Source organism: Myotis nattereri, assembly GCF_964212035.1.
Source record: "Myotis nattereri genome assembly, chromosome: 5".
NCBI lineage: Eukaryota > Metazoa > Chordata > Mammalia > Chiroptera > Vespertilionidae > Myotis > Myotis nattereri.
Window position 1 is genome coordinate 71,639,786 of NC_138080.1, and position 12,096 is coordinate 71,651,881.

Sequence of the window (12,096 nt, forward strand, 5' to 3'; positions counted from 1 at the left end):
TGGAAAAGACCCTGGATAGCCATAGCAATCTTGAGAAGGAAGAACAAAATTGGAGGTATCACAATACCAGATATCAAGTTATACTACAAAGCCACTGTACTCAAAATAGTCTGGTACTGGTACAAGAATAGGCATATAGATCAATTGAACAGAAGAGAGAACCCAAAAATCGACCCAAGCCATTACACTCAATTAATATTGACAAAGGAGGCAAGAGCATATAATGGAGTCAAGACAGCCTCTTCAATAAATGGTGTTGGGAAAATGGGACAGGTACATGCAAAAAAATGCAACTAGACCATCAACGTGCACCATACACTTAAATGAAAGCCTGAAACCATAAAAATCTTAGAAGAAACAAACCATACACAGCAAAATCTCAGACATCTCTTGTAGCAACATGTTTATGGGTACATCTCCTAGGGCAGTGGTTGGCAAACTGCGGCCCCTTGAGTGTGGCTCTTCCACAAAATACCACGTGCAGGCGCGCACATACAGTGCGATTGAAACTTCGTGGCCACACTCAAGGGGCCAAAGAACCGCATGTGGCTCGCAAGCCACAGTTTGCCGACCACTGTCCTAGGGCAAAGGAAATTAAGGAGAAAATAAACAAATGGGACTACATCAAAATAAAAGGCTTCTGCACAGCAAAAGAAACCATCAACATAATGAAAAGAGAGCCCACTACATGGGAGAACATATTTCCCAATGATACATCCCATAAGGGGTTAATTTCCAAAATATATAAGGAACTCATACAACTTAACAAAAGAAAGACAAACAATCCAATTTAAAAATGAGCAAAGGACCTAAATAGACACTTCTCCAAAGTGGACATACAGAAGGTCAAAATACATGAAAAAATACTCAAAGTCACTGATCATCAGAGAGATGCAAATTAAAACCCATTGAGGTATCACCTCACACCTGTCAGAATGGCTACCATCAACAAGCAACAAGTGTTGTCAAGGATGTGGAGAAAAGGGAACCATAGTACACTGTTGGTAGGAATGAAAACTGGTGCAGCCACTGTGGAAAACAGTATGGAATTTCCTCAAAAAATTAAAAATGGAACTTCCATTTGACCCAGGGATCCCACATCTAGGAATACATACTAAGAAACCAGAAACACCAATCAGAAAAAAATATATGCACCCCTATGCTCATAGAGTTATAATTTACAATAGCTAAGATTTGGAAACAGCCCAAGTGCCCATCAGCAGATGAGTGGATAAAAAAGCTGTGGTACCTTTACACAATGGAATACTACGCAGCTGTAAAAAAGAAAGAACTCTTACTATTTGTAACAGCATGGATGGACCTGGAGAGTACTATGCTAAGTGAAATAAGCCAGTCAGAGAAAGGTAAGTATCACATGATCTCACTCATATGTAAATCTAATGGACAAAATAAACTGAGGAACAAAATACATCCAGAAACACAGAAGCATGAAACAGACAGACGAATTTCAGAGGGAAGGCAGGGGTGGGAGGTGGGTGAGAAGTGATTAACCAGGGAACTAATATGCATATATGCATAGCCCATGGACACAGACAGTGGAATCGTGAAGGCCTGGGAGGGGCAGGCGTGGGGTGTAAGGGGTCAATGGGAAATAAAAACAGACAAACAAAGGGGACATTTATCTTCAACAATGAAGATAAATCTAAAAAAAAGTACTTGGCTCTACACTGGTAGATAAAAAAAGGTTTCTTTACCTGGGGTTCCCGTCTTGCCTGCAGAGGCCTTTGCTCCACTCTGATTGGCATTACCTCCAGGGGACAAAGTCTCGGCAGGACATGTGGTTCCTAAAGTCTCCAGTTCTCCCCGGTTTGAAGAGAACACCAGGTCCAGGGATGGCAACTTCAGCATGCATTCTACTCTTGATACTGGTAAACAGCTGAACTTGATCTGTGAGGGCTTAAGTGCAGAAAGCCAAAAATAAAAATGTTCTAGGTGAAACAATTTTACATTGGATTCTAAAAATTACATTTCCATTTCGGTCCACATATACCAAATTTACTGACACAGGAAAGGATTTTGTGTTTAATGTACTAGCTTTTATAAGCAGACATGAGACATTAACAAAATGGTATCATTTTTAAAAAATCTAAGTATTTGAGGAGCTATATCTGAGTGATAAATATTTAGATAATTCAGACCATTAAAGATGTTTATATTCACATTATACTTGTTCATAATCAAGTACAGGAAGTAATATCCTTTATACTAAAATTTAAAAAGACTAACATTAATGAAAGTTTCATAGGCTCTCAAGCCCTCACCCCATTACACGTTTTCATCAGATTTTGAAAAGAGCTAGTGCAAAACACCAGACGGGGCTCTTTTAGCCAAATTGTTCCTGTAGAAAATGATCTGAACAGATGACCACTAGCAGTTCTTTTATTCTTGAGATTGATCATTAGATTTTAATTGAGGGTAAACTAAACCCTCAAGTTTAGGTACAAGTAGTTTTCAAATCCTCTTACTAAATGGACTCAGTCAGATTCTAACATATGCTCCCAAAGGTCTATTGACAGGACTGCATTTTAAAATAAAACATTAAGTAAAAATTACATAGCTCTTAGGAGAAATCTAACAAAGGCATTACTGTGACTTTATACCTCAATTACCTTTATATCTGCCCCCAAAGGACCATAATAGCAAGTAGCACAGATGCCATACTAAAAAAAGGCATACAATGCTAAAAAAAGGATTTAATTTATATATTTTTATTTTTGCCACAAAAGTATGAGACCTAATTCTGAAAACCTTCCTCAGCAGAAAAGTAAAAACATACAAAACTATACATGTACTTCCCCAAGGTTTCAGTAACCTGTCAGCCAAGATACATACAAAAGAGAAGAAAACTTGAAAGGGAAATAATGTTGGGAAAGGGAAATAAACGTAAGAAAAGCATTTTTCTCTACAACAAGAATAAGTGAAATGTCCCACCTGCACGCGGACATAGACCACGACGTCCACCGGGAAGGAAGAGTAAGCAGATGTGGAGGATGACACTAACGATGTTGTTGACTCTTCCATAGGGTCTGGAATCTCAAAATGCCCCATGTCTTCATCTTGGGAGCTGACAGCTATTAAAATAGTGAATTTTAAGTTTCATCATTAGGACAAGGGACAGTACTAAGTTCAGAGTTATAAACACACAGCAATGTTTGCTTCTGGGGCCCATCATAACACACTTCTTTTCCCAGTCAAACTTCTCACTCATCCCCCTAAACCAGTGGTTCTCAACCTTCCTAATGCCGCGACCCTTTAATACAGTTCCTCATGTTGTGGTGACCCACAACCATAAAATTATTTTCGTTGCTACTTCATAACTGTAATTTTGCTACTGTTATGAATCGTAATGTAAATATCTGATATGCAGGATATATTTTTATTGTTACAAATTGAACATAATTAAAGCATAGTGATTAATCACAAAAACAATATGTAATTATATATGTGTTTTCTGATGGTCTTAGGCGACCCCTGTGAAAGGGTCGTTTGACCCCCAAAGGGGTCGCGACCCACAGGTTGAGAACCACTGCCCTGAACCCTGAAAACCCCCCCACCCCTGCTGCTACACCAAACACCCCAAAGAAATAGCAATTACACCTTTTCCCCAAGGATTCTCCAGGCTAAGAGACACCTTAGGGCACAGGGATGTGATTTTGTCATGAACTGGCTATGGTAGTTGGAAAATCCTACAACCTCACCAGGACTTAGTTTCTTTACTTGTAAATAAGGACTAGAGCAGTGGTTCTCAACCTTCTGGTCCTTTAAATACAGTTCCTCATGTTGTGACCCAACCATAAAATTATTTTCGTTGCTACTTCATAACTGTAATGTTGCTACTGTTATGAATCGTAATATAAATATCTGATATGCAAGATGGTCTTAGGCGACCCCTGTGAAAGGGTCGTTCGACTGCCAAAGGGGTCGCGACCCAGAGGTTGAGAAGCGCTGGACTAGAGGATCTCTCAGGCTCTTTCTCAATTCTATAATTCTTTTATATTACCACTGAATATATTATAATGCCATTATAAAATCCTTCTAAGTACTAGGATCCCAAAGTGTATTATGATAGAAAAGGAAATCCCTAAGGAGGATACTCACTTGTGTAATTCCTCTCAATTGGTGTGATTGGGATAGTTTCCAGAGCCTTTTCTAGAAAGTCTAACAGGCAGGGACTGATGACCATTTCCTCTGGCAGTGACTGAAGTGCTACCCAGGCATATAACTTGGCTGTTTTGATTCCTCCACTTCCTTTTCCTTTGGCTAGAATATTGACGAATGTGAGTTGAATTTAATAAAACAATATGATAATTTTGTGAGACATTCTAAATATATGACTGTTTAATCAGTGAAGCACCTTATACATAAAACTGTACAAGAATGTAATAAAGAGAACAGGTTGATAGAAATGATATATTAATGTTGGAATACAAAGATGACTAATGATGTAAGTAACACAAGTTATTCCTACTTGCTCTAGCTTACAAAGTTTGTTTCAGCTTTTCAAGTTTATACTTTGCTGAATTTCTCATTAGCATTATTTTGTCCACTTAAGAAGATACAGAGAACTCAGACAGACAATATTTTGTGGCAAATGAAGAAAAAGTCATTATTTTCAGGCTTCCCTATGTTCTTGCTGTCCTCAGCTTGCACGTATTTACAATGCTTCCCTACATGGGCTGCCATCTCTCTCCTTCTACCTAACTAAATATTTCCACATCAGCAGAATGAGTATAACAGCTATCTCAGACTTCGCTAACTTTGGCTTAAGTTTCCAACTCCAACATATATTCGTTTTGTAAACCTAGGAAAGAAATTCAACTTCTATAAGCCTTAACTTTCCTTATTTATCAAATGGGAATAGTCATCTCTCTCCTGCACATAGTGGACATAGCTGTGCCTTGTCAACTGAAAATGGTAGAAAACGAATGCATTATTATCATGATTACTAGCCACTGTAAATGATTTATATATCAAGTTCCATCTCCCAAATGAAACTGTTTCAAATAATTACTATCCAGCCTGACATTCCCCATTTTGGAAATTCTATTCAGGGAAGGTGGTATTCACATGGTGTGATACCCAGATTCCAAAATAGCTTCCAACGGTCCTGGCTCCCCAGCACTCATGGCCCTGTATGGTTCCCTCCCTCACTGAGCAGAGCTGAGCTGTAGGATCAATAGACATTGTGGAAGGAAGGATACCCGACTTCTGAGGCTAAGCCATAAGAGATGGAGCTGCTTCACTGCTTTCGAAGGATGCCAGCTGCCCTGCTAGGAGAACACACCAGGAGCCCAGCGGGGAGATCTATGGGGGAGAACTAAGGCGCAGTGTGCCTACCATGTGCACTGGGACATTACGGAAGCAGATGCCCAAGACCCAGCCAAGCATTCAGATGACATAGCCCTTGCCAACATCTTGACAGCAACTTTGTAAAGATCTATCAGGCCAAACTGAATCTGTGATGTAAAAGACTGTTGTTTCCAAGTCACTCGGCTTTGTCTGCAGCGATTATGGGACTTTCTTGCCAGTCATTAATGTTTGAGATTAGAAGCCACCAAGTTTGGGTAATATGTTACACAATAATAGATAATAATGTGGTCAAGCCCAGTATACTCAATCTTGTGTAAGTCTGATGTTTCCATCCAGATCATCAGCTCCTAAACTGGACCTACAACTTTTTCTAAATATGCATAGATCTAAAAAAAATTAAGTATTTGGTATATTAAGTTTATTTTAACAATGGATATTTTAAGGTAATAACAATTTTAAAAACAGCCCAAAGTAGTTGGCTTACAGTTCCATCTATAAATTTTGTACAGTCATTATTAAGTCTATTTCCTCTTTTCTTAAACATGTGAATTTGAAAGTCTCAATAGAGCAAGTAGGTGATAACTAAACATTAAGCTATGAAAAAAGTAAGTCAAGTTCATTTTTCTTCAATACCTGAGGGAATAGGTGGGGGCTGGGGAGGAAGTAAGGTGTTAGTCTTGCTCTGGATAGTGCAAGATAAAGGAGGAGGAGAGGCGGCACTATCTTTCATACCAGAAAGCTTGGACTCTTTAGAGAGTGTTCTTGGCAGGGAAGACCCTCTGGAGGCATTAGGTGATTCAGTCTTTAGTGTCTTGGAGTTGTAATGCAACTGTATTGAAAAAAACAACAACAAAATAAGCCAGTCAGAGAAAGATAAATACCACATGATCTCACTCATTTGTGGATTATAGAAAACAACATAGACTGATGAAAAGGGACAGACCCAAAGACTGAGAAACAGCGATCAGGCTATCAATCCCCAGAAGGAAAGTAGGGAAGGGCGGGGGTAAGGGGAAGAGATCAACCGAAGGACTTGTATACATGTATATAAGCCAAACCAATGGACATGGACAACAGGGGGATGGGAGCATGAGTGTGCGGGGCAGGGGGGGGGGGGGACGGGGGGGGAGGTTGGGGGTTAATGGGGGGGATGAGGACACATTTGTAATACCTTAACTAATAAAAAAAAGAAAAAGAAAACAACAACAACAGACTTTCAAAGTTAAAATTATGCAGATGAGAATAAACAAGAAATGCAGGAAAATGTGTAGAATGAACATGGGCCCAGGAGTCAGAAGACCCAGGTCCCGTGTTTACAAGTTAGCTCTGTGACCATGACACTTTTTAGCTTTCTTCCATTTTCAAAACTAAAAAGGCCACCCCAGATAATATTTTAACTTATTTCTAGCTTAACATTATAGGATTCTGTGATTCTAGAATCTAAAAAACAGTTGTTTAATAAAGTTGCACTAGGCAAGCCTTAGCAAACATGTTATGAATATCAATGTATGGAAAATAAAATTAACTTCTTTCTGCCCAACTTTTGTGGTGAAATCTGTCTAAAGGAAGTGACAGCCTGCACTTCAGATGTTCACAGGCTAGAGAAAAACCTTGGAAGAGCTCAGCTTCATATAACTGGTGAAGGAAGTGCATGTCTGGTAGAAAATAAACACAGGTACTAATAACCTCATCCCACACCCTAGACATGATGTTTGTACCTTTACATCGACTCCAGGGATGTAAAAGACTGTTGTTTCCAAATCACTCGGCTTTGTCTGCAGCGATGATGGGACTTTCTTGCCAGTCATTAAATGGGTGGTAGAAGCATAATTAGTTTGAAACTTCTTTTTTGAAGGAGAATCTTGATCTAAACTCCTGGAACTTCTATCATAACTTCTATAAACAAAAAATGTTTATCTTTTTTTAAAAAATGACATTTCTCTCCTTTCCTTTTGTTTAAAATCAAACTCTTGTTTATACAGTAAATGGAATGTCATCCCTCATTAATGAAGCTGAGAAAGTAAAGCTGCTCAGTGTCTCCAGCTACAGCAGCTAATGCCTTGCACAGTAATGTTTCTGCTCTATGATCCCTAATACACAGCACCGTTACCTTTACTTTCACCTAAGGTTGTGACTGTCACATGAACACAGTAGGTTGAACCAAATGAAATTGCCTTTTACAGAGGTAAAACCAGTGGAATACCAGCAAGTTATTGTGGTTCAACCCAAAATAAATAAAGTCACCTTTTATCATCACTACTACTTTTGTAAGAACTTAACTTTGTATCTTGTAATTTTATAAAAGCCTCCTTAAATAAATAGACCATTTAAAGACCTCTTATTATGGAACATTTCAAACATAAGAAAAGTAAACATATGGTATAATGAATCCACCATCCTTCTCTCAGCTTCAAGGACTGTCAGCATCCGCCCTCTGGTGCTATCTAACTTCCCACCCACCCACCCACACAATCATTATCTTCTTATAATTCTCTGTTAGATTAGGAAAGAAAAGCAAAACAAAAAATCAAAGAAAAAATAATCTAACATCAAGCCTGTTTACAGCACCATTTACTCATTGAATGACACCAATGGTAAAGCTGCAGTTATACCCGGGACAGCATCCCAGCACACAGAAGCCCTTCGTGCTTCTATGTAATCCAGTCTTTCTTACATCTTTATGACTTCATCAAAACTCTCAATAACCAAACATTCCTGAGTACTACACTGCTCTCTAAAGTACAAGCATGCCCAATACAAGGAGAGAGACCAACCAAGAAATTCAAACTTGTTTAAAGGAGAATTTCAAAGATATAACTATTTTAACTAAAGAATTTTTTAGAATCTAAATCAGACATCCATTTCTAGTTGCCAAATAATATTATACACTTGACTAAAGAAATAGTATACTATACAAATAACCATTCACACCTCTTAAGTATGATTAAATCAATTTCAATCTGCATTTTGGATTGTGGGGGTGGGGGAGTTTGTTTATACTACACTAGAGGCTTGGTGCACAGGATTCATGCACTGGTGGGGGGGCGTGGCCTGTGGGGATCGGCCCACTGTGGGAACGCCACTCATCCGGGTCAGCTGAGTGGCTGTGGACCCGCCCTCTGAGCAGCTCCTCCTGCAACCACTCATCCCAGTCAGCTGAGCAGCGCTCCCACTGTGGGAGTGCACTAACCACCGGGGGGCAACTCCTATGTTGAGCGTCTGCCCCCTGGTGGTCAGTGCGCATCACAGTGACTGGTCGACCGGTCGTTCTGCCATTAGGTTGCTGGGCTTTTATTATATGGGATAAATAGTATTTCTAACAAATGAAATTACATGTACCCTCGTCTGATCAGTTTCTTACCTCCTCAAGCTTATATCATCATGTTCTTGTAGGAGGGTGGTTGGGTGAAGCACACATTTTCCACTATCAATTTCAACCCGTATGTCAAGTTCAAAGTCAATATTTCTCTCAGTAGCTGTGCCATTGAGGCTCCGGTTGACGGGAGCTGTGGGCCAACGCTCTGTGAACAGTTGGTGAACAGCAGCAAAGCCTGTGGCTTTTTTACGAGACGTATGTCTGCTGAAAGAACAACTGATCATCACACTGCAGTGAAGTGGGAAGAGTTTTTAACAAACTACTCTTCTACATGCAATGTGAACAACGGTCTGCATATAAATTATACTGATAGTTTATAAATTCACACAAAATACTCAACCAGCTCATACTAACTGAAGTTTTTCTTAAGTGTATCCCAGTCACATTTTATTCAACAATTATGTTCTGAGAGCTATTACTATGTGCCCGGTTGTGTGCTGGGTTCCGAGGGCACAGGCACAATCACTGGTGTGGAGGAGGCAAAATATGAGTGAGTGCACCACACTCTACATTTGGGAGGAGATGGAATTTTGCAAATCTTCTCAGATTTTATTAAAAGGCAGAAGTATAGGAAAAGAAAAAAATGCCATACAGAGCTAAACTATATTAGTAAACCATGGTCATGTCTCTTAGTCTGACTCCGTTAGGCACATTAATATGTTTTTCTGTGAAAGTAAACAGTTATATATAATGCTTTAAGCTCGGTCCTAAATTCAGAAATGCTACCCAAGGATCTTAACACAAAAAGGCTACTCACGAGGGTTTCCTATAAATATAAAACCTTTCTCTCTCATGCTCTTCGTCCTTTTCATCCTTCTCGGAATCTTCGCTTGTAGAAGACAAACTGTCATCCCGTCGGCTGTCTTCAGATTGGAAAGTAACACCTGGAGTTTTGGGAGAACTGAACACGGAATGGGACCCTTCACTGGCGGATGAGTAATGGGAAGGACCATCGACGGCGACTGACAAAAGGTCCAGTTCTGTCTCCTCTGGAAACTGATTGTAAAAAGAGGAAACATGAATCAGGTTCACATTATGAATCTCTTCTCGATTAAAAAAGAAAAAGACATGTGTAAGCATTTAAAAATAGTCTCAGAGTCAAATTTCCTCACTGTGAATGGAAAGAAAGGTCAGATTTATGATCTTATGAAATGGTGCAGCAAGGAAGGAAGCGTAAGATCAAACCACAGAAAGTCACACCACTGACATACTAGAGTGAAACTTCACTCAGATATACATATATCATCATATTAATTAGTACGAAGCGAAAGTTAAGCATGCTGTGGAGACAAGGAAGCAATGATCAGCCATAATCATAGGGCAAGAGGGCAGTAGTGATGGCAGAGATGCGTTCTCATGTAGTTAAATCCCTTGTAGGGGTTTATGCTGGGTACATCCTGTACAAATGAGGCCCAAATGGTTGACAAAAACAAATAGTTTCAGAAATAAACACATTAATCAGTTAAACTTAATATTGCTATTATATATTAGGGTAACTAGATACCCTGTCACTAATTGAAGACTGCACCCTGTGGCTATTGCATTTAAGTAGGTCAAAGAAACAGCAAAACCTCCTATGACCTACTTCAATTCCCAATTTGGAGAGTTGCTTGACTATCCTTTGAGAATTGATAAGCCTCTATCATGTGTAATGTGCAAGATTTGAGCAATTTATTGCTGCTACTATATTAGATACCTAGTGAAATTCAAAGTACCTATTTCACAATTCTGAACATTTACAGAATTCAGCTTTTGTTCACTCTTTACTATATACATGCTATTGATTAAATATATAAATTCAGATTTTATCATTAAATACTTTAAAATTTTTTAAACTATAGTAAAAATTTATATGCATAAATATCCCTTTGTTTTATATTTATTTTCTATTCAACCATGCCTAATGACCTATTTTGTAATTTGTAATTGTATATACTATTTTTTATAAACAGCATACACTGCTATTTAAAAATAGGACTTGAATCAATTCAAATATTAATTTATTTAAGACTCAATCATTTCCCCATATATACATATGTTAAATCATTAGACTGTACACCTACAGCTAATATGTCATATGTCAATTATATCCATTTTAAAATGTTGGGCAGGAAAAAATATCAACTTAATTAGTAGATTCCATTAAATTCACTGTAAATGATTTATTTCCAAGATCATTTTTAGAAAAAGGACATGTTTACCAAGCTCACTGTTATTACAATCTAGTAGTTCTAAACCAAAATTCAGTTTAAGTTCAGTGGAACTATGGGATATATATTGAAATCTAGTATAAAAGGTCAGGAAAGGGAAACAAAATATACGTGGGCTAAGTGCCAGTTTTTTAAAGTAACTTGATGGAAATTTCTAAACAAAGGTTCATATAACTGGTATGTAGGCACATTTTTTAAATTCAGTTTTACTTTTATGGCATATTTAGGTAAAATATCTGGCTCAAAAAGGGGAGCTATGGGGAAAAAAAGAGGAACAACTGTGATAATCTGAACAATAAAGATTTAATTTTAAAAAAATGTTAATTTGACTTATAAATTATGACTACATCATACATTTTCCATTCTGTTTTGAGCATAAGAATAATTTTCTAGATTGTTTGTATACATTTTTTATAGCAATGACTCAAAAGAAGTAACATTGATTGATTAATTTGTTTTTCTAAGATAAATTTGATTTTAGTTAGAAATAGTTAACTATCTTTTTTAAAGAAAATATTCATTTTGTAGTTTAATGTGGGAAAAGGAGATTCACTTGGGGATTAGTAAATAACGGTAATAAAATTGAATTTTTTGGTTTACAGTTTGGTTGAGTTGATTCAGTAAGTTGATTTAGCCTTTTAATTTTGAAGATTAAATAATTAATGTTAAACTATAAAGTATAAAACTAAAATATATTTATGCAAGAGCTTATTAACTTAAACAATCTTAAACCTTTATGTAAAATATTTCTGATGTCTGAGTTTAGTATGGAATGAGAGGAAGGAATTTTGAAAGCAGATTTTTCAGGTGGTTAATTCATTTAAAGCAGAATTTATGTTGTTCTTAAGAAGTACCTGAAAATACCCTTCCCCAGGAGGGCTGGACTTCGGTGTGCTTCCCCATACTGTTTTTTTCAACTTAAAATAATAAGAAATGTATAAAAAACTCACGCAAAATAAAAAACAATGGTTTAAAAGTAAACAAATATACAAAAAACAAAACAAACATTTTTAATATGCTATGAAATTAGAATATTACTTTGAAGCTGACTTTTTCATTTCTGGTTTCTGATATTATCTCTCTACTAGAGGCCGGGTGCACAAAATTTGTGCAAGGGGGTGGGGGGAGTTCCCCCTCAGCCCAGCCTGTACCCTCTCCAATCCAGGACCCCTCAGGGGA

At 37.7% G+C, this 12,096-nt stretch overlaps 1 protein-coding gene across 1 annotated transcript in view; it reads right to left on the bottom strand.

The window, feature by feature from the left end:
- Positions 1-12,096, bottom strand: part of BLTP1 (bridge-like lipid transfer protein family member 1) — a 166,732-nt gene that overhangs the window by 22,837 nt on the left and 131,799 nt on the right. The window contains exons 67-73 of the mRNA XM_081091830.1: positions 9,465-9,703; positions 8,693-8,908; positions 7,050-7,227; positions 5,965-6,160; positions 4,120-4,281; positions 2,953-3,092; positions 1,716-1,917 (exon numbers count right to left, since the gene is read on the bottom strand). Of these exons, the coding sequence (XP_080947956.1) occupies positions 1,716-1,917; positions 2,953-3,092; positions 4,120-4,281; positions 5,965-6,160; positions 7,050-7,227; positions 8,693-8,908; positions 9,465-9,703 (1,333 nt within the window). The remainder of the gene's footprint in view (positions 1-1,715; positions 1,918-2,952; positions 3,093-4,119; positions 4,282-5,964; positions 6,161-7,049; positions 7,228-8,692; positions 8,909-9,464; positions 9,704-12,096) is intronic.